The 26,157-nt window shown below is 41.8% G+C and overlaps 1 protein-coding gene across 3 annotated transcripts in view; it reads left to right on the top strand.

The window, feature by feature from the left end:
• SOBP (sine oculis binding protein homolog) overlaps nt 1–26,157 on the top strand; it is a 115,665-nt gene that overhangs the window by 63,297 nt on the left and 26,211 nt on the right. For 2 of the 3 annotated variants that reach the window (XM_027693841.1, XM_027693850.1), the window contains one exon: nt 1,238–1,333. The exons of the other annotated variant lie outside the window; for it this stretch is intronic. In XM_027693841.1, the coding sequence (XP_027549642.1) occupies nt 1,238–1,333 (96 nt within the window). The remainder of the gene's footprint in view (nt 1–1,237; nt 1,334–26,157) is intronic. 3 annotated transcript variants of the gene reach the window in all.

The following is a 26,157-nucleotide window of genomic DNA, read 5'->3' as shown; positions in this document are numbered from 1 at the left end:
GTGACACACGACGACAGGCAGTTCACGCTGGGTGAGGGGTGAAAAATATGCCGGCGCTGCCACAACCACCAAGGTATGCCTGGATTGCACCTGGGCATCCCTGGACACCCTGTCCTGCCCCACCCTGGGGACACACATATGGGATAGCAGGAGGGAGGGGGAGCAGTACTACCTGCTCCTCACCCCCGTTTCCTCTGCCTGCTCCCCTTGCCCCTGATCTGGTCACGCTGCCTTTGCCCTCCTCCTCTCCCCAGCTCCTTTGGGCATAGGCTGATTTAAATAGGTTGGCAGGGATCCAGGAGCTCATCATTTTAATGCAGTGTAAAATAGAATGTGCATAATTATATGCAAGCCATATGTGAGGGAGACAGCTCAGCTGTGAATTTAGGGAGGCTGTGAGAGGGAGAGAGCGAACAGTCAGAAATCAGATGAGATGGAGCGGAACGGAGTGCAAGTGTCACTCAAATGAACAGTGTAATGAGTGTATTGCTGACACTCCTCCTTTCACCTGCTTCTCCCTTTTGCTTTAACTCAAAAGCAGAAAACGCTCTAGATGAGAAGGGAAAAATACTATATGCAAGCAGGATTGCTAATGGGCTCTGGTAATGTCTCTGTTTAAACTTCAACTTTCTTAATAACAACGTAGTTCCAAATAACCAGTAACTTTTAATGCATCTTTGTCATTAAATATTTTGATCGCATGGGACTGAAAGATCATTGTTGTCTCTAAATGATTGCTCCTTTCAAAGCTTCACTTAAACATGGAGGGGGAATCAATTTATTTATAATAGTGTTACATGTAAATTATGAGTATGAAAACCTTTTTTTTTTTGGCCTTGCTGTTAAACTAAAAATACAAGTACATTATTTAAGGATCGCTTAAACATGTCAAAAAGTTTAAACGAGTACATATGTAATGTAATCCTGAGAAATGCAATGGAGTAAATTGAAACCCTGAATTACAGTTTCCAGCTCAAATATTTCATTTTGGGTTTGTCTTTTGTTGTTTTAATTATTACACCACAATGAATTTGCATGTTCAATCTAAGCTATGTAAGAAAACAGCATCCCAAGTTCTCATATCTAAAAGGTATACTGAGTATTTAAAGAAACTTTTTAATAATGTTGTATTTTGGGATTCCCGTCTGTTTTAATGATCTGAGCTGTTATGCTTTTAGCTATTTTTTTCCTTCCATTATTTGTAAGTCCCTAAATAGGCCATTATATTTCCCTTCAGGCTAGAGATGAAGATGGACATGCTGAAAATTTTCCCCAGCAGCACTATGCTAAGGAAACTCCAAGACTTGCCTTCAAGAATAACTGCGAACTACTTGTAAGAATAACATACTTACAACAAGTCTAGATTGTTACTTTAGCACAGTGAAAACCGTTTTTTTTAAAGGCTTTTGTTTATTATGACATACATTATGAAATATGATAGGTATTTTTTTCCTGTTTAGCATTCTAATGCTAGTTCTGCTATCCATGAACAGTTTAAAATCTCAAATTGCTTGAAAAATCTCATATATTTGATGTCAGCACGTGAATGGCCTTGTCATACTACCTTGTCTTGCACTGGTAAATCAGGGAGAGCCATGCAGGGAGTGGCTGATGATGCACGAAAAGCCCCTCCTCCCCCCTGAACTGCTCCAAAACTCTCTCTCCCATCCACCTTTTAGCTTTGTCTTGTTTTTGGGTGGCAGTGCTGCATTTTGTTCTGCTGGCAGGCAGTCCTCCCTTTAGCGCTCACCTATTCCACCCCTTCATAGCTGCATGCCATCCAGGGCATCCTCTCCTCTCCATTCCTCTCCTCTCTATTCCTGTCCACTCCTCTTCTCTGCTGTGGGGAAAGAGTGAAAGCTAGGAGAGCTTACATACAGGGAGCCTGGAGTATTTACAAGCCATAAGAGAGATGATATCAGCTGTGAAAGAATCTCTGTTCCAAGGCAGGGTTAATTTGCTGTTCATTTTAGCATTTGCAGCTAGGCAAGATTAAAAGCAAGCAGGAATGCCTATTATATTTCTGTTAAATGAATCTTTTGGGACCTAATGTTCTTGATTAGCTTGTGAAAATGAGTGCTCCATGATGAGTTTTTCTGTTTGCCTAAAGTAAACAGAGAATGAATTGTAATACATTTAAAAGAGATTCATGCGTGGCTTTCGAAAAAGGAGTTTTAGATAAGTAGATAGATCTCTCCCTTGCATTCACCTTTCTTCTGGTTTGTACTTAAGTAAAATCTATCATTTGGCTAAATTGAAGTATTTGTGGAGAGTCAGGACACGAGGTTAGACTTTGAAACAGCAACAGCACTTTTTTTTTTTTGCTCATTGTGACTACAAAAGAGGCGGATGGCAGTGGAAGAACATGCTGTGTTTTATCTGCATTAAAGCCTGTACCTGCCTTCCCCGTAGAGGATGCAGGGACAAATGCTAATCCTGGTGTCCCAGGTGCAACAGCCATTGAAAGTTGACCTGTTAAACTGACCTAACCTGGTGCTGAAGTTGGCCCCCAGGTTCAGTCAGCTGATCAGAGAAGGCCACACCTGGGGCAGCAGCTCGAGGGATGGTGGCCAATCCTCGCTCGCAGCACTGGCCAAAGTGCAAAGCATCTTGGCCACACCTGCGTTAGTGGGCCCACAGGCTCTCCTACCCCACAAGTGTCTCCTGTGCTGAGCCAACCCCTGGTTAGGTGAAGACAATGCTTTTTAGAGCCACAGGTGTCACTCAGAAGGGTCAGTTTGTCCCCAGTACCCAGCCAAAAACATGTGACCCATAAGATCTGATCTTGATTCCTCTTAAACCCTTTGCAAAGTTCCTGGTGATTTCAGAAGAAGCAGTGTTACATCCTAAGGGGAGAAAACTAGACAAACACAGAAAGTCATTCCCTGGTGTACTCATAATTCTTGTGCCAAATAAATGAAACTGTTTCTTCAAGGCCATGCTTAATTACTGTGACGCTGGTCAAATCAGGCCTGACGAACCTAGAGCTGGGAGACAACTTGATATAAAATAAGTAATGTATTATTTCCATTGAAAATCTGCTTTGTTTTTAGTGTAAGCAATCAATGAACCAATTAACCCACTTTATGCTATTAAAATCAAGCATTCTTTTAACGTCCAGTTGCTTATTCCTCTATTAATACATATTTAAGTTTTTGTTATATTATATCCCCCCTGTACCTGGCAAAATCTCAAGTCATCAAAGTTAATCTTTCACGTGCTTTTTTGGACAAGTTTCAATTCTTGTTTAAGGAAGTAATAAAAGCAATTTGTTATAGTTTTATTTTTCCTGTGCTATTGGAAACAAAATTGGCAGGGGTGTAATCTGTACTCAGTTTATGTGTGAAAAAGAAATAGTAGACAAATAATGAATATGTAGCTCTACTATCCTTAAAGATGTATTTTAGGAACTTGCAGTGAAAATATGATGTTGAGCATAAGTTGGGGTGGTGGGGGAACTAATGTTATTCATTGAAGTTGCTGTGCGTTTCACAGAGAGGTAGTGGTATTCCTTCTATATTTTTACTTTTTGGGAAGCAATGCTATATTAAAATGTGCTCAAGTGTAAAGCAAATTTCACCAGAACTGGCCATTTACACACCATCTTTCTCTTAAAGACTAATCAGTATTCCTAGGGAGAGGAGAAAAAAAAAACGCATGAAAGAAAGGAGTGGGGACACCTGACCCTCTAAAAAAATATTTTCCCAATGGTGAAAACTTACCCAGAATCTAACAGCACAGGGCAGATGGTGCCTAAGTGAAAAACTGAGATTTTTTATATGAAAGAGAAAATGAAACTTGTTTGTGCTTTTGAGAATCAGGAAATCCTTGGAGTTTTCTGAGTGCAGTTGAGAGTAAGAAGTGTAATAGCATGTCAGGTGAAATTGGAGGCTTTGGCTCAGAAGTGCTTTCTTTCCTTTAGGGTTCAGCTACCATTTTCCAGTGAGGTTTGTTTCAGCAAGTGCAGGCTCTTCCGTTTGGGAAATGCTCGTGCTGGGAGAGTGCTGCTAGGCAGGATCCAAGGGCTGAGTTGCTGCTGCCTGGTCTGCATGCCAGGGCTCTCCCGCAAGAGTCGGGCAACGCTGACTGAATCTTAATATCCCAGGTCACAGGCACACAGAGCAAACTTTAGCTCCTCAATACTTGGAGAGATTTTAAAGCATAGTAACACTGATTATTAAAAAAGTAACCTAGAGTATTACAAATGCAACATAGAGTATTACAAATTGTATGCTTTCTTCATTTCTTACTCCTCAGAAGAGGAGATAATTTGGGTGGTGAGGTACAACTCAGCTATTCTATTTGTTTGGGGTTTTTTCTTTTTCAAAAGAGAACAAGTTTGATAGAAAAAAAGAGGAAGAAAGGTATAATTTAGGCAGAAGAAACCCCTGAAGTACTTACCGTAGTTCTGCTCTGTAAGAAAAGCGGTGATAATTAAGTATTTTGGTTGGTATAGAAAGCCATTGTGCAGTTATAGGATTAGGATAGGGTATTCATTTCCCGTGCTAAATCCAGATATGTTTTGCCCTTGCATTTGTTGTAGGGCACAAAAACCAGAGTGGTTAAGAGGCTCCAATCAATGAGCACATCAAATTTTCCTTTTGTACTTTTCAGTATTTTTGAGGATCATGTTTTCTTAAGTTTAGCTATCCATGATAAATATTGGGAACTACATAAAAGAAATCTATTTTTAAGGAGCCAGGTCAGCATGCTGTCTTGGCCAGCCATCCATTCTTCTCCCATAGATGCTGCCTCAGGATTTGAGTTTCTTATTCTATGAGTGGCTGGAAGCTTTTCTTTCAGGCACATCTCTTTGTTTCCAGAAGGAAAAGGCAGAAGTTAGTCCCCCCTCTAAGCTGATTGTCAAGGAGCAGTACAGTCCAGCTAATTGTGGATGTGGGGAGAAAGATGGGATTAACTGTGGAGAAAGGGGAGGCTGGAGTGAAAAGGCCAGAGAGAAGGCCACAGCCTCAGCTCTAGCCGGATGAAATTCCTGAGCCATTGCCTAGAGAAAGGAAAAATCCATTTGGCATCTACCCAGGTTAGTCAGGGTAGGAAGAGTCATGCTTGGTTGCCTTTTAACAAAAGTGGGAAAGAAAAACCTACTGTTTGTCCTTCCTCTCCCCATTTACTCAGAATATCAAGTCAAGGTTTCAGATTGGCATGCTGCTGTATGAGGTAAGGAGGGTTTGATGGGTTAAGGAAATTAAACACCAGGTTGCTTTCCAGATCATTTGCTTATGGAGGTGATGTGAGTACCACCCACCGCTATGGGATTATATGTAAAGCAAACAAATAACAAAACATAAACACCCTGAAAAAAATTTCTTTTCCAGTCTCACACCCAGTGGTAATCCACGGTTTTCCTGCAATCAAATCATGATCTTTTTGTCTTTGAAATAAAAAAGTCTGCTCCTAGTAGTTCTGCTCTGAAAGTATACATTGAATAATGAATTATAAGTTAGTCCTGGTGCTTGGAAGCTATTATGTAAAAGACACAAAATAAAACAAGCTTGCTATTGGATTTAATGCAAACTCACCTACAGCCAGTTATCTTTAATCATTGACAAAAAGAGGCAGAGAAAGCTCTGAAAACACCTCTACAACTGAAACATGAAATGCAAAATGTTCTCCTATGAGCAAAAGGCCTCTGGGGAGGCTATGGCGAAGCTGAGATGAGCCAGAGCTACAGCTAATGCTTTTCTTGAAGTTGTGTTGCTCTGCTCTGCTGTTCCAGCACTAGAGACATGGTCAGAAAAAATCGCACATGTGGGGCATCCAGACGGGCAGCAAGGATGCAGGCAGGTTAACTTCAGAACTATGGTACTGGAATGTGGGAAAGATTTCATACCTGCTACACTGATATTAAAAAGCACTGAGAATATTTTTCATGAGATGAAGCCAATAGATTTTGCAGTTGTAGTCAATTTAAGTGTAAATAGGCATACCGGTATCCTTTGAAGGCCATGAGAGTTTTGGTTTCAGAAAATGAGGCTTCAATTCTTTTTTGTAAGGTAAGTGACCTGCTTCCTGTGCCCCAGGGTCAAACCCCCTCCCTGTTAGTGCTTCAGCAATAAAAGAAAATACCTCTCAGTCCATTTATAATCACAGTGCCTTCAAAGGAGGACTAAATTAGGGAGAGAGAGCTTTGCTCATCCCCTCTCTTGCCTTTCCACCCTTTTTGTTTCCCATGCTGTCTCCTTATTCCTAGCAGAGTGGAGAGTGAAAGCAAATGCACTCCCGCTTCTGCTCTCCCTGGCTCTTCCTTCACCCTGTTAGCTGCAAAGTGGCAGAGGGAGAAGGAGAGCACTTCCTTCATCCTGGCCCCGGCCTGGGGATGCACAGAGCTTTTGGCCAGAAAGCTGGAGAGAAAGTGTTGCCCAACAACTCTGAGGGATGTAGGGTCACATCTAGCCTTTTAGGTACTAATCTTGTAGTCAGGAGGCAATTTTGTCACCACAGAGAGGCAGGAGGGTAGAGGGGGAAGAGACCAATGACACCTTGCAGAGTTCCAGATCATAGAGCTACCAAGCCTGATGAGAGTTTAAAACTTCCACAGCCTGCTTAATGCAGTTTCAGCATCATTCAATCTTTGATGCATCTCACTGCTGGTGGTATTTTTTGATGTTTTTCTGATGGATTTCATCAGTTCCTTGCTCAGTTTGCTGCAACAGTCAGTTGCACTGTGGCATGTGCAGTGATTCAAGCAGATGACTGTGCAAAACCCATAACAGCCATCGGAGAGGCCGCCGTTGGCTTCAGGATCTTTGGACTAGGCACAGAGAGCTGTCAGAATGGCGGTTATGGCCCTGGAACAAAAATATGGAGAAAAGCAATTGTAGCAGTGAATTGATACTGATGTTCTTAAAACCTCAGTAATCTTGGCCGCATGAAATTCAACCTTTCTTGTGACTGAAATAACAGTGACGCTTAGGTCATATGGTAGACTAATCGCCTGTAACGTTTCATTTTCAAAAACTAAATTGTCCATGAGCTATAGCAGAATATTTTAAAAAGAACATCCCCAAAACCCCACTAAAAAACTTGCATTCTGTTTCTTTTCAAGTAAGGGCAACAAACCAGGCAAAATTATTCTATAGGGGTTTTTTGTTCTTAATTGCTGCCAGGCTGAACGAAGGGCTACGTGGCGTTCATCTTATGCACGTTCCTAAAAGACTGTTGAAGTCCATGGGCTTCAGTGAATGCACTGAAGAAATGAAGTGCTCAGCCCACAAGCAGATTTGCAGTCCTGTGGGGAGAGGGAAGCCCTTACTCCTGTCTCCAGCTGACCCTCTCTGCCTCCTGCCTGCCGGCACAGGTAGGCACCCATGAGGCACTGTCTTCCTTGGCATCTGTGCCCTGATCAGCCTCTCTGTGGGATAGCACAGGACCACAGAGCTGCAGCCTGCCAGCTGCCCCATGATATGCTCTCCACAGGAAGTGGTAGTCTCTATGCCTGTCTGCACAGATCTGTTTACTAGTTTAGAACAAATGGAGCCACTGTCTTGCCTGGCACCCAGGCTGTGTCCTTCTTGCCCTGCTTTTCAATGATAAGTTTTTCTATCCCATAATGGAAGTGAAGGCCGTTGCTCACTTTACAGCAGCATGGACTGGGCCTGGGAGGTTTGGGTTCTGTTCCTGGGACCAGGAGAAAATCTTGGGGGTCTTGAGAGATTTCCTTGGTCTTTCAGGCCTTCCTTTCTCTTTCCTCCATCCTGGACCACCATACTGCTAAAGTATAAGTTTTTTTTCTTGACTTACACCATGTGTAGGACTCCATAACCTCTGATCCAGTGAAATCAAGCCCAGTCAAATCAATAGGATCTCTCCTGTTAACTTTAGGTGGGCTCTGACTGACACCCTGTGTTCTGTAGACAAAAAAAGACAAATGACTGCTTTGAGTCATCTTCGTCCTCTCTGATCAAAACTTGCAATAGGCAAGCTAACAGCTAATTTAAAGGTAGAGAACATGATCTTTATTAATAATATCTAAGCTGAAGGCTGCAATCAGAGACCGGTTGTAGGAACACTAATAGAAAACAAAACCTTGTCATAGCAAGTCTGAGATAGCAGCTCTACTGGAAATAAGAGCCAAACCTCACTCCTTTTATGCTGGGGATTAGCAAGTGACCATGACCTATAGCATTAAGGAGAATGAGAGATTCCCCATGCCTCTCGCAGAGGTGGGCAGGGGCTGCCATTCACCCTTGAGAGCAGCTAGGAGGGTAAGTCTCTGCCAGTTCCCAGGGATGCATTAAGTATAAGGTATAAAATGCACAGGAGCATGGGGAGCAGGAATAGGGAAGGGAAGGAGGGGAATAAAAGGAACAAAGCTCCCCCATGGCCTGGGATGCAGCTTCCTGCACAAGCAGGCTGGTCCCACCAGTAGCTCTACATAATCCCCACCTTTTCAGTCCAATGAACCGAATTAAGGAAGATGATTCAGGGACCTAAAGAGATGGAATAAAAGGTGTGACAGTGAGAGGGGAAGGTAGCATGGGAAGATGGACAATGGGAATGGAACAAATTTGGGAAAGACCATGGCTACAGACGGTGGGTGTTTGGCACCCTGAAGCCAAGAGTGAGTCATATCCCTGTATCCCACTGCATCCAGCTACAAATAGCAAGCAACTTTGCCCTAGTGCCTCTAATTTAGCATTTTCCTTCATACCAACACAGGAGCATTATTTTAGGATGTGGCACTTGACACTTTGTGAGCACAAGCCTGCCTTTCCTAAGAAGGAGGCATGGTTTTCAATTTTTAACATCACCATTATTATTTTGAAAGAGAAGCAGAATGCATTTGTTAAAAAGGAAAATAATTAAAATCCCATTACAGCTCTGAATCTGTCATCTTCCTTCCCAGAACAAGCATTAAAATTTTCATTAATAAATCTGCAATTACTGGTGACCTCTGAATAATTTCTCCAACCTTAATTTCTCCTCACTGCAATGCTGTGTTGTATTACTCTACTTCTACTCTCTGCTTTCCTTACTTGATGTGTTTACTGAAGTTATAATTTTCATATTAAACATGTTCTCAGTGAAAAATTTGGGGTTTTTTTCAATATTAAAAAAACTGCCACAATCTTTTTATTGATTGCAAATTTAAACATGTAAAAAGTTAAGAAACTGTTAGATGAAAATGCATTTTTTAGCAGGCTACTTCTTAATAATGATTTTAATAAATTTTAAAGTTAAATAGCCTGGAAAAAATTGTCAGCCAAGCCATCCCCCCACCCAAACCTCTATAAATCTAAAAGACAAAAAAAAAAGAAAAAAGGGAGATTTGTATCTCTTGGAAAGAAAACCAGTTGTGAATCATGGTTTTGCTTTATGAAACTGGCATTCATAACCAATTTAAATAAAATTCAGACAGTTTTTATAGAATGTTAAAGAATAAAGATATGCCTTGTTCCAAAGGAAGGGAAGTGCGGTGAAATAAAATTCGTCAGATTTCCTTCCATATAAATTGGAAGTAAAATTTCCAAAGTCATCACCCAAAGCTATAAATATTTTCTTCTTGGATTCTGTGCAGGAGATGCAGATGACTCAGTAGGGCTCGTGAGGCACCTGGGAGGAGCCATCCTTTGCACTGCATCTCACCACCACCCTACCTTCAGCATAGGGTCAGGCCGTAAAACTGGCTTTGGTCCCTTGGTGCTCAGGTTCTTTTGCACCTTTGACCCCGGCTCTCAGTCATGCAAAGTGTTAATTAGAATGGGTTTTGTCAGGTCTGAAAAGATGCTGACGTGAACCGGCGTGACTTTCTGTAACAGTGCAGTTGGCTCATGCCTCATCTTGCTGCAAGTGTTGTCTTCCCCGTTGAAAAGGAAAAGGGTTTGAAGGCTTTGACCCCTTGTAGAGACAACATACAACAGTAATAGAGTGGGCTTTTGAAAATCAGGAGCCTGTGCTCTTTTTATTTCTCAGAGTTAAGACCCAGCCCTTGAGAAGGAGGGTTGGGAAAAGCTTGGCCACCATTCAACTGGACTGCAGGGAGGTTTGGGGGTGCTCTGAGATATTGAGCATGTGACTCCATATCTTTGGGAATCCCTAGAACTCTTCAGGACTTCCAGGAATGACATCCCAAGAAGGCAGATTAGTGCCACACAGTTATCTGAAAGCACACGAAAGAAGATCTGAACGCAAGGGGCACATATCTCACTGCTCACTGTCTGTAGCAGACACTTTTTTACATCTCAGCAGTGATGTGTATTATATTGCTTTTGGGATGGGAAGGAAACCCCAAAATATAAATCCTTCATTTTATTATAAAAGTTAACACCAATAATTACTTAAAATCTAATGAATTTCAGTTCTCAGTTAATTGCTTTTGAGTAGTTCACTTAACTTACTAAAAAGAAGCAAGGACATATTCATTTAACAAGCAGCATCAGCCTTGGCCTAGCATCTGCCTACATTCTCTTTTCAATTAATCAATTATAGTCCAATGGTGTGTAATTACACATTAAGAAAGTTATTGGATATCACAGCATGGCTGTCCCAGGGGGCTCATGAATACACTAATATAACACACCTGTAATGACCTGTTCTCAGATCTGCAAATTGCTCCCATTTCTCTCTCTCTCTCATTGCTAAATGAAGATGAGAGCAATTACCATTAACTTTTTGAGTCGGATCTAGTCAATGAGAGAGAAAAAAGATTGCTGCTAGCATTCATAATAAATCTGTCTGTTGGTACTTAGTATTTTAACTGTACCAGGCATTGAGCTGAAGGCAGTAAATGTGCATGGGGATTGTACAGGGTTGTGGAGATCCTGGGGTCATTCTGTCCTGACTACACGCTTCGCTTGTAGACAAGAGAAATAGGCAAGCAGGAAAATCTCATCAGATCACATCCAGGTGTACTTTGCCTGGCTTGGTGCAAATCAAACCAAACTCTGGAACTGATCCCTATGCAGCAGCTCTAAGTCTTTGCATAGCAACTAAGCCGTGTTGCTGTTGTGTTGAGGTTTATTTTGAATGCGAGAAAGAACAAAATTTACTATGTAATGGCAGAAAGGCTTTGGTTGTATGAGAGGGTACAGTCACCAATGCTCCCTTATTAATGCATAACAAATGAAACCAAGGAGAGACTCTTAATCTGCATAATGAAGTCTGACAGATTCTGAATTGGTGATTTACTCAACTAAAGGCTCCAAAAATGCTCCATGGAAGTGAGCTTTTGATGGCTCCATAAGTCAAATGGGGGACAATATGTATCAACATTTTTGTGAATGTTGTATTGCACAGTATGATTTCTATGTGCTGTTGTCTCTCACCCTGCGAAGAATTGTGTGTTTCCTTACATGAAGTTTTCTGATTCCTGCTTTTATTTGCAGACTAGAGTCTTTCGGATGAGTGTACATGCAGATCAATGCACGGAAGTATCTTGAGCACAGCTTTTTGCTCGGAGTAATCTGAAATATTCCCATGCTGTACACCTTTCACCAATCTAGCACTGACAATTTCAGTGAAATCTTCGTCATGCCTGAGGTGACTTCCCTTTCTAAAAAAATCATGCATGTCTCCAGGTGCTTGATATCCCTCAGGATAACAGGGTAATCCTGTGCAATTCAGGTGATCCAATGTTGTTGTTAGTTGCATTCACAGTAAGGTGTTTCATTCTGAGCTTCAGCTATGCCCACATCTCACTCTGGTTTTCACCAGTGCCATGTTTCTTCCCAGTTCCACAGCCCCCTTTTGTTTAGGACACAGTTTAGCTCACATGCCTAGCTGTAGCATTTCAGTATTTGGCATCTTGTCTGAACTCTCTCTGTAGGTCCCACAGTTAACAGAGGAAGGCAGGCATTTCTAGGGTGTGGTTTACTCAAAATAATTAGGCGTTTATTTAGGATTGGTTAAACTACCCTTAGATGTTCATTTACTAGATAAACACCTTCCATTTAACACCTACATTTTCAGCACCACAGTCATCAGTTGAACTGCGTATTCCTGCATGTGTCTAACTTCAAGTTTGCAGGTAGAGCCATTCAATTCAAGCAGAGGGACTGCTTATATGCTTGAAATTAGGTATCTGCTGACTTTATGTTTAGATGTCTGGTCTCCAGCTTTGAAATAGGGATGCTGTTGTTTAATTGCCTTTGCATACAATTTGAGTTTGAGATTAAAATGTTCAAAGTGAAAAAATTATATTTCTTATTTAATGTTGTGTTATAGTTCAAATAGTGAACAACAGCATCATTGCTATTTGCAGAGAAGTTCATTTATTATGAATTATTATCTGACACAATAGAAGAAAACAGGTTCCAAGATTTACTTATAGGTATTTAAAAACAATTTGATTGCCCAGGCAATGCATAGTAACTGAAGCAAGCAGAGCAGTGTGCGTGGATCCTGCAAAGTGATCAAAGTCTGCATGTGCACAATGTTCTCAAATTTTGCTCAATGCACAGCTTTGTTTATGCTCAGGACCAAAATTAAATTCTGTGCTTTTTTTTGCTTTTTTTTTTTGCTTTTTTAAAATTTTTTATTCAGTGCCTGAATGATCAGTTAAAATTGTTTTAAACAGAAAAAGGAACACAGTTATAGTCTAGAGCTTTAATATACAATACAATATTCAGTTGTACAGGCTACTTAAATATTAAAATACCTGTCAATTGCCTCTCCAACTGTGTAGTTTCTGTGTGTCTGATGGGGAGGAGGGTAGTATTTCACTCAGTTGCAAAACTTCGTTTCTAACTGTATTCTCTGCAAGAAGCTCTAACTCTTTACATGTCACTTTCCTAATTGAGCTATAAATTCTGTATTATACTAATACATTTTATTACGGGAAATAAACATACTTCTTCTAGACAGGCAGAAGAACAATTGACCACCTGTGGCCTGTCCCAAATGGACTGCACATACCACTGAAATGAATGTCTCCTTAGTCAAGATGGGAAACAGTCATTTTCTGAGAGGTTTTTTTGTGGTTAGGAATCCCGATATGTTTCCACTTTCTAACAACGTGGATCCTGACTGCCAAGGGAAGAAGTGCTTGGTGTTCACTTGGTTACTGACCCTCTCTCTCTGCCTTTGGCGTTCAAACAGCAGCTTCATTTGTTATATACATTAAGCAAAGGACCAGATTCTGCTCAAGATAGGGATGCCTTTACATCACTCTGGCAATAGAAAGAAGTCTCAAACGGTGGTGTGCATATAATGTACTCAGGTGGCCCCTTTCAGCTGCCAGAGTAGTGCAAAGGAGTCTCAGAGTGAATAAGAGTCTGTCCCAAACATAGGTTTATGTAATGCCTGAAGACAGTGCTAGGACATTGTGTGGTGTATCATGTTACCAATACGTGCTGAAGAATGCTGGAAACTAAAATATTAAAGAGCTAAAAGATTGACTCCATAGGTAGAAATGGTAAATGCTTCTGTTATCAGTTATTTTTCCCTTTATGTTATTAAATCTCTGGGACAGTATTTCGTGTAAAATCACCAGATCCTACAGGTTTCAGTCTCTTCTTTAAACTGGAAGCATGGAATGCCATGAGAAAAGCATGCAGGTGAGACTCTTGGGTATGCATGCACCTGCAGCATGCAGGGCCCCTCTCAGAGCATGTGCCCAGGGAAGAATGGGGTCCTTGGCAGGGGCACACACTCCCTTACAGGCACAGGGGTTGCGCAAGGCCTGGAAAATGTGTTCAGTTTTATCTTACACATATCCTATTTCTTCCTTTCCGAGAGATTGCAGGCTGTGTTGATCAAGTGCTGTTCTCCCCAGTGGATATGCTCAGTGTATTGCCACAGGGCTCTGGCAATTGCCACTGTGCTGTCATGCTTCTTAGTCACCACATCGCACTCATTTAATGAGGGGTTATAGCTGATGTGCTTGCACAGTCCAGCAGTCCAGCTTTAGGTCCCTTTTTCTTCCAGCACAAGCTAGGGCTGAAACTCTCCCCAGCAGCAAGGCATGGCCAAAGACCAGATGAGTGCAAGCTGTCCAAAGTTCAAATGAGATTAGCTTGAGATCATTGTGGTCAGTGAAAGGAAATAACCAGAAGGCCTGGCTGCTGATGTACTTCCCTGCATAAATGGAGGTATTTGTCCACAGGGGTTATCAAAATCCTTCTGTGGGGATTTTGATTGCTGAAATCTCAGCTGCCCTGAGTCATCACACAGCTGCATTGATTTCTATGTGGTAGCTTTTCTCTCCAAGGCCACCCTGGTGAGATGTGTGAGATGTGTCCCTTTGGTATCCCTGAACTACTGGTGGGAGCTGAGGTGGGGGCTGAGAGGACCACAACAACTTGCCTGTGGAGCTGCAGTACCTTGCTCACATACTTGGAAAGCTGGTTGTGCTTGCCTCCATGGAATTTACTATAATCCCACCACTCTTTGCCTCCAACTCAGCTGTATCAGTGTATGTGCTGGGAGTAGCCCTCGTGTAGATGAGTTTGGTCCAATTTCCCCCCTGGTCTGTTAGAAAAACCTGCTAAAAGCAAATCTGATTAACAGAGCAGACAAAATAGCTTGGCTGTAAAACATTGAGGATTGCCACTCATGCAGGGACGTTGTGTCTAGAAGGCAAAATGCCTTTTTGAAGGTTTTCGGTCTAATGGGCAGTTCATGGTCTTTGCTGTCTGTTTGTAGGTTCCTAGGTGCTGAGCTAGCAAAATCGTGCATGGCGTGGGAAACACACCTTTTATTTTCAGAGCCACTTTTTGGGTGGCAGAGTGACAGCACATGGTGCACCAGCACAGCAGGAGTGTTGTGGAGGTACCATATCGCTGGTGTTCAAAGCCCTGATCCTGCACCAAAATCCATCCAGATGAATGCAGATACTTATGCTGGAGGGATGAGCTGCTGTGGTCATTGGAACCTCCCAGTGCTCTCAGGGTTCAAAAACTTCAAAGAGGGCAAATAAGAAATATCCTGGACTTGCTGATCCTTCAGGAACTCCATGTAGAGTCTTAGAAGAGGGATTTGGAGAGTGCCTGGATTGCAGCTCTTGGAGGAAGTCGGAAGTGTTTAGATTTCATGTTTTATATTTTCTCATTGCTGCTTGTTTCCTGGGTGGGATTTGCTCCTTCTCATATCTGTAAACACAGTGCCCAAGTGAGCTCTGGGAGGTGCCTGACTCAAGGCAGATCACCCTGAGTTTAAGACAGATGCTTCATCTGAATATATATGCAGTGAAAACCCTGAAATAGAAAAGTTCAGTTAGTTCCTCCAGAGAGTGCTTTGATTCTAAAGCACATCTGTAACATGCTGTAGGCTTGCACAGGGGGAAGAGAAAATCGCTCACTTCTCTGTAAATGGAGAAGCAGTGATTATCACAACCTGGTCTGAGAGAAGCCGCTCTGCAGTGTCCATAGTGTGTGCTGTCTTTTAGACAACCTCAGTCTTCAGTGAAGGCATTGGGGGCATTTTGAACCTGTACCTGGCACCTCTCACCTGTGAGCATGACAGAGAAAGAGAACAAGTGAGAGGAGAAGAGAGAGAAAAGGGCACAGCCTTTTGGTGAGGACAGGGAAGTGATTTCAGGTGTTTGTGACACCACATGAACCTTGTGTAGTTAGTATCTTCCTGAGCACGATATACCCTGGAGGGTGGAGAAAATGGTAACAGGTAGAGATGTGGTGGAGGGAATGAAAACTACTTGCAGATGTGGCATCTAATTAAATTGAAAGACAACATGACTATTTTTAGCAGAAGTTCAAACAGTGATAGATGTCACCGGGCTCCTGTCACCAAAATTTGTCTATAAGCAACATATTCATATTTAAACAAGTCAGCTTTGCACATTGAAATGAGCAAACACTGTCTCTGTGCTTGTTTGTTTGTTGTGCAGAAGCCATCAGCTTTCGCTCCTTATCCCTTCACCGTGGTGGTGATGCAGAGTCATGATGATGGATTGGCTGTCTAGCTTATCTGCAAGGCCACAAAACGTTTATATCTTTTACAGCATGATAGGCTGTTCTCATGCAACAGTGGAAAATAGGAATTTTGGGCTGCCCTTGCAAAAGTACCACCTCCTGCACAACATTGCCATTCTGGTAAGCTCACTTGGCACAGTTTGTACAGCTAAGTACAGCCACTGTGAAACATGACACTGGGATGCACATGAATAAAATCACACAAAATTGGGAGAGGAGTGAGCATCAGAGAAGCTTTTGAATGCAGGGGGCAAACCAGCAAGGATGGAGTTCCTACAGTTTCTCTCCTGCTTAGAGAGGGCCTATGTCACCTCTGGTATAAGGCCTCCAGCTCACATCAGCCTTATACTTGGCCAATTATCTTATTTAGGTATCTCATATATATTTAGGTCTTGAAAAAGGTCAACCACAGAGCATGGCTGGGCAGGGTTTTTTGAAGCTGTAGGACTGCAAGCTTTTCTTCTAGAATTGTTAGAAAATAATTGCCTGTGAATGTCCTGCGAATTGAATCTACATGTTGGAACTTTAAAAAAGGAGGGTAGGAAGGTTTAAAACGTTATTGAAACAGCTAACGCTAATGTTACACTTGCCGCAGATGGTGAGCAGGGAGCAAGTGGAGCTCACTGGGGAGCAGGGCTGCTGCCCCTCACCTGTCTTGGTACCCTTGCACTGGGAGCCTGTCTCCTGAGCTGCTCCACTTGTGACTGTCCCCAGCACAAATGGGCTCCTCTGTTCAAGGTTCACACAAGCCAGTATGTGTTTGTCAAAAGCTGCAGTGAGGCAGGATTGTCCCTGTCAGCTGAGCTGTTTTCACATATGTATATCTGCTGTTCTTCCATTTTAACTTATTTTTGACCTTTGTTTTTGGTTTTCTGCTCCTTGTAATTTTATCCTTAGGTCTCTCTTCCCCTTCTAAATATCTCTCTTTCCCCATTACTATCTTTCCTTTCTTTCAGTTTAACCATCTTCTTCCTCAGGTCCATGATAAATCATGTAACTTTTTTTTATGAACCCACTTGTTTTCAATCTTCCTGTAGTCTTCGGCTTCTAAGCACTGTTAACTGCAGAAAGTCCCCTTCCCTAAATATTGTAAGGCCTAGATGTTACTAAATCTGATTTTTACCACCTAAAACCCTGTCAGTTACCTGCAACTGCTTACAGCTTGATTTTTACATATGACCAAACTAGGTAGGTCTCTGAATGCAATCCCTGAGTTTCTTGTAAGGAGGATTGCCTCAATGTATGGTATTAGACCAGTCCTTAATGAAGTGTCTGTTTGCTCCTGGACCCTGTTGCAGATATTCCCTGTGACCCTGACCAAGTCACTTTATCTCTCTCTGTCTCTGCTTCCCATTCATAAAAATGGGCATAATTGCACTTCTGAAGCTCATGTGGAATTGCAATGATGAATTCCTCCTGCCTTTACCTCATGGCTTTTGTCTGCACAATTGTCAGATGAGATAAAACGCACCAAATCAGGGTTAGCCATGGTTAGCACAAAGCTCCAAGCAGCTGGCCCAGCCAGTCACCATATCCCAATAACACTGACAGCAGAGAGCCAGCTTTGTTACCTTCTGCATAGCAGTTTTGTGTGCTTTGAGGAGCTTCCTATGCTCTCTGTGAATAGCCAAAAGAGATGTTTCCAAGGCAGGGTGCTCAGGAGTACACAGTGGTTTTTGCAGGACAAAGGTATGAAATGGCTTCCTTTGAGGGCTTGCTCTGCAGGATCCTTAGCAGAAAATGTGGGGCCTTGGAAGGACCAGAAGGAGAGGGAGGGAGGCAAGGGGAATCCTCCATTTAAAAACCCTTCTAGTTTTCATGCCTGTTGTCCAGCCTCTTTCCCTCACCCTCCCCAGTTCAGTTCTGTGACAATAATGAAATAAAGGAATGCAAAGTAAAGCCATCCTTAGGGCTGTCATTGTTGTCAAGTACTCCTAACAGCACTTTCTCACATACCTGCCTCTGAACGCTAATGTCATTTAATTATTGTGATGTTGCAAATGAAGCTGCTCACACACAAATTCCATATGGATGTAATTATTAGAGATGGAATGTCAATTAAGCACACACCAAAAGCAAGTGGTATATTTTTGATTTGTCATTTGATTTATTGTCATTTACCTCACATGGCTCAGACAGCACCACATGAGTCGGGAGCAGACAACCAGCCCTTTGTATGTAAAGCTTGCTCTTACATCTACACTTCACAAGATAGCAGCAACTGACATAAAACATCTGTTTTTAATATACAACTGGGAGTGCATTTTTGAAGCATTCTCTCCATCTCAGGTAAGGAACACAAGAAAGATATGACTTTTGGTAGACAGATACATATCTCCAAAAGAAAGCAATGCATACAATACAATTCACATACAGAACATATGTCAAAAGGCCTTCAGTGAAAATCCAAACTATGCAGGGAAGAAAACGCAGCCTGCAACGGGTTTAGATGTGTTGGCCAAGTCAGCTAAGAAGACCTCCATGCTTGTGCTTCAGCAGCTAGGGCCACATTGTCTGCCTACCATGTAATTACTGGGGTTTTCAATTTTTGGGTATCTCCTAGCCTTGCATTTTTCTATTCCAGTCAGTCAGCCTTGCATTTTGAGGTGAGGAATACAATGCTAGTGAGGCATCCTGCCTTGCTGTGCAGTCTGGACACATTTATCACGTTCTCCTACTCTCCCAACCTGTAAAGAGTCCCTCTTTGAATACTGTGCACTGCTCACCATGCAAGCGACTCATTATCTCAGGCATTTCAAGACTAATTTATAGGACATTTGGTTAATTTGCATAAGCCATCCAGTACACAGAACATGTCTCCACAATAAAGTAATATGCCAAAATCAGGATTTATGTGAAAACATGAATATGAGGAGGGGGGAAGGGGCAGCACACACACCACAGTGACATTTTTAGCACCAATATCTAAATGAATACCTCTGATAAAAAGTCACAGAATCCTACCTCTCCACCTACTGTATGTGAAGCTCCCATATAATTTTCTGCTTTGACTCTTGCTCATCTTTTTGTTAAGTAAGATGGGTTTTGATCCTTAAAACAGCCTTGAAATATGAATACTTGGCACTGTTGGCTTTGTTTAAAAAGGAAACAAAATCCCACAAACTGAATCCAAATCGAGAGCTGCACGTTCAGCTATCGCTGCGAGGAGCCTTGCGCATCCGCTGCTCTGATTATTACCTTGACACTAGAAACAGGAGGGCCTGTAATCCTTGAAACAGCTGACATCTGAAGCACTGATTCTTCCTGTGCTTTGAGTTAGTCGCTCCTTGATCTCCGTGCCTGGCATGCAAGCCTGGTTTTTACTGAAACCTGACCTCATGGTCCCTTCTTCTGCAGCATTGTTTGTCTTCTGTCATTCAGAAATGTGCAGCTTCTGTCCTCGGGACTCTGAATTAGAGCTGCACAGGTCAAAGGAGCAAACAGGAGAGTTGTCATTATTGGATCCAGTGCCTGCTCTTCATTTAGGTGTCCTTGCTTTGGTTTTTTATATTTTAATAAGAATTACAAAATAAGAACATTGCGAGATATTTTTTAAGCAAACCTTTCCTCTGCAAGGTGACACTGGCTTTCTGTGATCTCCAAAGCATGACTGCTTCATCTACAGGTACAGACGTTTTTACTCACTTCCTTGCAAAGCCAACCTAAGATTTGAAAATCAAGTTGGTTTCTTTCTTCTCTCCCTAATATGTCTTCTGCCTTTATGAGGCCTCCAAAGAGCATATTAAGTCCGTATTTACCCCTGTGCAATCTAATTAACTTCCAGAATTACTGTGCAGGTGTAACTGAGATCTCAGTTTGAAGGCAGCTTTGCTCCACTTATTATAATTGAAGGAACTGTTTGACCGGCAGCATTTCTATTAGTAGTAATGCTGTTTGAAAAGGAAATAACTTAGTTTTGGTCTGAATTTGTAGGAACACCACGTAGAATTGCATAAGTGAACGAATATATATCTGTTTACTTGTAAATAGAGGCTAACTGGAGCTGCAAATCACATGTATATTAAACATGTAATCCTACAAATTCATTTCCCACAGCAGAGCTGTGTTTCAAGTGCCTTTTTCAGTGCTTTATTATTTTGAAGGTTTGAACAGTGTTGGTTCTTCACTTTGGTGCATCACACGTAGTTCCAGTTAGGTGAAACCTGCTGGGTATTTAAGGGCGTGTTCAGCTTGAACCAGAAGCAAGTAGAGGGAAATAATGTGTTGTAGGAAGAAAAGGACTCTACATAGATTTTGATTTTTTTTCTATTCCAAGGTCTTTTACTCTGGTTTTGAGATTAGTATTTTTAATCAGACTGTACTACAGATTACATGGAACTGACAGCATTAGCTTGAACAGAATGATTATGTGCAATAAGAACAATATGTAGTTTTTCATTTCTCTGTCTTCCAATTTGAATCACTTTTTACTATTGTAAGATGTAAGAAGCACATTTTTTTCCTCTGGGGATTTACAGTTTCTCTTAGTGTTTTGATTACTTGCGAATAATTTGATAAAAAACTCCTGTGATGTATAGCATCACAGGTTGGATTTGGTTTTTGACTGATCCCTAATAGCTGAAGTCACTGTATACAACAAAAAACATTTGTAATCCTGTTGGACAGGAACAATCTCTCTTCTGCAATTTGACTCAAATTTGTTATGTGTATAGCTCCGTGAAGTTCACTAGATGTAAATACAGATTAATTATTTAAGAAGTAATAGGAAGGAATGAGCTTCCAAACATGTAGTGTTTAATTATTTAAAACCTGTAATGGAATTTCAATCCTTGTACATACTTCAGATCTCTCGTTTGCTTGGACAAGTGCCTGAGGTTAACTGGCATGTCCCCACCTCTGAGTCATATCCCCTCCTATATCACAGGGTGATAGATGTGCCTGGAAGATGTGAAGAACAGTCAGTATTCTCGGTCATGTCTAACAGTAAATACACTATGCTTAACTCCATCTTCCTTTCCCCCAGTACTATATTGCATCCTGCAATAAGCCATTCCATATAACATTCCATATAACAAGCTGTGTATGAGTAGCAAGTGTGCAAATGTCTGTACTGAGTGACAGAGGACCCAATCCTAAAGCCAGGACTTGAGCAAAGCCCCTCATGATTCGTGATCCCACAGAGTGGAAAGAGCCTCATAGTGATGTTGCACTTTGGTCATTTGATGGTGGTGGATCAAGGCATCCGTGGTATGTGGTTGATTGTACTGGGCGTTGTACACACATGTAAGAAAACCTGATTCCTGTTTCAAAAACCTCGTGCTCCAAGTAGGCTAGTCAGACACAGGTAAGCCTTCTCCAAATTTTAGAAAGAGAATCAAAGATACATGCTGAAAATAAAAAACATACAAGCCTCCTGGCCTTAGAGACTTGCCTGAGCTTGCCCCTCCTTCTCTCCTTCAGCAATAGATGGAGAGAGAGAGAGTTTTGCTGGAACTAGTTCAGAGCCTTAGTTAGATTCCTGCCATGATCCACCCTCCTGAGATCTCTACCTCTGTTTGCAGAGTTGAGCTGGGCAATCAAAGTAAATACCTATGATTGTGTTGTTTGGATTATTTCACTGTCTACCCTTCCCCTTGTCCAAAGTTACTCAGGAATTTTGTCTTTGCAGAGAACGACTAATGCTGATCTGGCAAGTCCTATCTCAGTGCTGCAGCTATGTAACCTTCCTTTTACTACTGCTCTAAGTCACTGGATGAGGAGCACTTGACCCTGGATGGGTGTTAAAATAAATGTAAAGGAAAGCCCTTAAAAGAAAAGCAAACACTCCAGTTGCATTGAACAAAGGCACCGTTAGGAGTCTTTGTATGTGATGGCTGCAGGTCTTCATTTGCCAGCCAGATCTCAGCTGGTCTGATGAGGAATATTTCAAGTAGTGCTCTACCCTGTGAAATTGTTGTCAGAAGGAGTTTTGTGGGAAGACCTAGGGAAGGAAAAGGGCCGGGAGAAAGCAAGACAGAGTTAGTCCTCTTTGAGGAGGAATCTAAAAAGCATAGCATTCTTAAGGGTCTTGATTGTGATACGCATGCAAGAAAAGATGGGAAATATAACAATCTGCACATCCTTCATCACTTGTAGGGTGATGGTTTAAATACATTGATTTCTTTTGTCCTAGTGTGCCACTTCCACATAGCTGCTTTGTCGTGCATGTCATGCAAGGAGAAAATCATCTGTATGGTTTTGTAAGTATGAAAGGGTTTGCCATGATGCATTTACATAATAGAATCTGTGCAGTTGCAGTGTGCATCGTACATCCAGACAAGGAATGAGTGCCATCTACAGTAACACAATGCATTGCTAAAGGCTCCTCTGTGATTGTGTTCTTTACTGAACAGTGCATCTGATGCCTTCTGCTGTAATGTGTCCTCCTCAGTGAGAAATTAATTCTTTGTGCCAAATTCAACACTCGGTTACATGATTCAAATTGGAAAAACAACACTGGCTTCAGTAGAGTTATCCCAGATTGATCCTGGGGTTACTAAGAATAGATTTTATTTATCTAAATAGCTTGGTGTCAGGTACACTCTAGTGCTATACACTTTGTAAACAGAGGGATAGGTAAGACCTTTTCATTTGAGTACGAAAGACTGGTTTTTTCCACTTCCATACCCTGCTTAGAAAGAGGTAGGTATAAATCAGCAAGGAAGAAGACACATTTTCCATTCCTTGAAACTAGCAAATGTTTTGGGCCTGACAAAAGCACGACAGTGAGCAGTAGGTGAAGGGCTGGCCCTTTCTCCCTCAGATGTTGGACACAAGTTGGTTGCTGCCCACCACCATCACAGCTGTTGGGTCTTGTGGCTTCTCAGCAGGGATGTTCTTAGTGAAGCAAGAGAAGCATCAGCAGAACAAGACAAGGAAGTTTTCACACCCGTTAGTTCACCATATGTTTGGCTCTAGGCTGCAGTTTCAGACCTTTATAACTTCTCCTTTATTATTTTCAAGGTTAAAATCCTGGAAAACCATGGTTTAAGGTAGCTAGGGGCCATAATAGTCATGGTAAATCCTACCTACCTGAGACAGAGTAATCTTTTTTTTCTTTTTCTTTTTAAAATTGTCTTCTAGATTTTCTCCTCCCCTCCCTTCCCCTCCCTTCCTCTCCCCTCCTCTCTCCTCCCTTCCCCTCCCTCTACTCTCCTCTCCTCCCCTTATTTCAGTCTTACCTGCTCCATATGGGAGTGCCCAAGAGTGAGCCTAACCAGTGAGCTCATAACCAGCCTCTCTCTACTGGTGATTTTGTGCTAATAGGAGGGGGAAGCAGAGCCTGGCCTGTACCAATGGGCTCTGGGTTTCAGCCAGGATCTCTGCCTTGCAGTAAGTAGAGGACTCAGAATACTTCCTCTGTGTACGGCAGAGCAATTTCCCTTGCTTAGCTTCGTCTTCTCCAGCCCCCAACTCCAGAGGAAATAGGAAAATGAATTCCACTCTCTGTGCCCAATGTGCAAGAGATGTGGCATGTCTCAGTCCCAGGCTGAAACTGATGTGACACGTTTCCCTGATCCAGGAAGATTTTGGATCTGGCCCGGGGTTATTCTAATCAAATGTGGTTTTCAGAGAGAGGGCTGCTTTTTAAACTGAACACACTCTGGGACATAGGGTGGTGTGTACCACTACCATCAGGGAAAACAGCAGTTCTCAAAGTGTGAATCACATGCGTTCAAATCTCAAACAGTTTTGACTCCTTTCAAAGCTCTATAGACTAAAACTCAGCAGCTCCTCTCTTGAAAAGTTTTGGGGTTTTTTCATCCATTTTTACTGATGGTCAAATCAATCTTACCCTAATCAAGTCAATCTTTCCCTAACATTATTTTTTCAGATCAGCAGCTGATACAGTCCCTCTAGGATTTTGTGTGTTTGGGAAAGGTGGGGAAACATATGCAGGGGGTCTGCTTCAGGTAGACTGTGAGACCCAGCCAGTTCTGCTGCAGCCCATGCTATGGCCATGCATGTGTTAGAGCACATAGTGTAGTGAATTCTGGCCTATAAATATTATTGCATGATAAAGATTAATATGTAATAATAAAAGTGTAGATCCATGACCTATATAAATAGGGGAAAACACACAGAGACATATATATGTACATATATATATATATTTCAAATTACCCAGAGACTTATATTCTGTAACCTTCTTGCTTGTACAAGCGTAAATCAGAGGAAGCAACACACGAATCTGTGAGAGTTACGCCACTGTAAAATGGCATAGGTGTGAGGAAGAAATTGGACTTGGAACCCTTTATTATGAGTAAATAAAGATTTCCTAAGGTTTCAGGTTGCATTCTTGTTTTCTATTCTATGGACTAATGATATTTCAAATCTGGATTACAGTATAATTCTCTAGACCCAGTAATACTACATTTAACTCTGAGTGATTTAATGACTGTTCAGTAGTTTTTTTGGTTTCAGGTGAAGCGGTATTGGCCTCCAGCAATGCCCTAGGCTAAAAGCATCATATGTTAGCAAAAAACATTAACCTGCCCCTCAAACCTCCTCATTATTACACTTATAGTCCTGTCAACCAACCTATGAGCAACTGGAATCATAACAGAGGGGGTTTTATTGTTATTTTTATATTCTCTTGAATACTAAAAAGAAAATATACTAGGAAAAATACATATAAGATATTATAGATATAAATTCTAGACAAATGGGTTATTTCCCACCTCACAATGCTTGCTATATTATCAGAATAATGTTTGGATCAGTAAAAAGAAAGACAAACATGTTTATGCTGATACTGCATTAAAAAAGTGAATTAATTAGAGAATGTAAATCTTCATCTGGTTTCTGAAGTGATCTGCAGACTTGGTAGGCATGAGATTCCTGAGGGTGCAGATTTCTCATTTGGGGAGATTTTGGTCAATCAGTGAGATACCACTTGAGCCTAGTAAAGTGACCAATTCCCACATAACCCAAATCAAACTGCCTGGCTGACCAGCGAATGTGTTTGTGCCACTGCTCTGCCAAGCTGGCTTCTTGTGCTTCCACCCATCAGCTAAAGGCCATGAGGAGCATGATGGAGACACTCAGTTGACTCCACAGATCCCTACCCTCAAATTAGTCCCACCAAGAAGGTGACTACAGATACACTTGAATGATCTCCTATCAGACTAGGTTAAGCCTGGCAGAGGAACTGCCTCTTGGCCTTTCTATGTGGTCACAACATCATGTGAATGCTGGGCTGCTGCTTGCTGACCTGTGGCCACCATCTGATGAGGCTTGATGGGAGCTCTAGAGTTCAATGTAGGACTTGATGGCTTGAAGGGTGGTTTGCCCTGCCCTACAGTCTATTGCATGACATAGTTATGCTCAAAGACCAGTGCACTTGGTGTGGGATGAGGTTTCCCAGAGCCTGCACTACCCTTGGAAAGGGTAGTTGTTGTTCTGGCTGAGGTGTTGTTCTTTAGGCATTTCTGAAATTCGAGTCTTGGTGAGACAGACGGTCTGACCTGCTGAGGGCATTTAACCCCCACCTCTCTGTACTGCTCTTACCCTCATTTTATCTTCTGCATTGTATTAATTTTATTTAGAACTTCTCTCACTGCTGCAGTGGTGGACTAGGTCAGTACTGAAACAGCAATGCAGATGCGCCCTTTAATCAGCTCTTGTATGGTACCAGTGTAAAAACCTCACATTAAAGATTTTAGGTTTAAACGCTGTTATTGTTCCATTCTGTGTTATTTTAGCCAGGAATATTTCTGGGGAGAAGAACTTCCTTCTTGGCAAGCCCCACTTCACACTATATTCATTTTCCCTGAAGTTTTGCTCACCATATTTTAGGCTTCACCAGTGGTTTCAGATCCAAAGTTCTTCCTGTGGTTTCAAAGCCTCAGACTGAAGTTGAAAACATGGAGCTCAGCTGTTTATATACAAAATCAAATGTGTAGCCACTCTGATGAAACAAGACCCAACCTGTATTACCACCGGGTATTAGCATAACTTACATTCATTCATTTTGACTGGAAACATTAAAAAAAACCCCAACACAAAGGAACACAAGGGCTTTGAAAAGACTGTGTTTTAAATACCACCGATGACAACTGCAGTGATTCAAAAAATGGAATCAATTTATCATTAGCCATTAATTACCAAATAACTCTATTTTCTCCTTATGCTTCATGTAGCTTAGACTTCTGCATAATTAGGATGAAAAATGGAGACAGAGTGGGTCTTACATTTAAATGACATAAAGTTGGTATTCACTCAGAAAACTGGTAAAGATTTTTGGGAGAACAAGAAGTTTAGGAGGGTT

This window comes from Neopelma chrysocephalum, unplaced genomic scaffold (genome assembly GCF_003984885.1).
Source record: "Neopelma chrysocephalum unplaced genomic scaffold, ASM398488v2 Primary Assembly neopelma1_23, whole genome shotgun sequence".
Lineage (NCBI taxonomy): Eukaryota > Metazoa > Chordata > Aves > Passeriformes > Pipridae > Neopelma > Neopelma chrysocephalum.
This window is presented reverse-complemented; position numbering and strand designations above follow the sequence as displayed.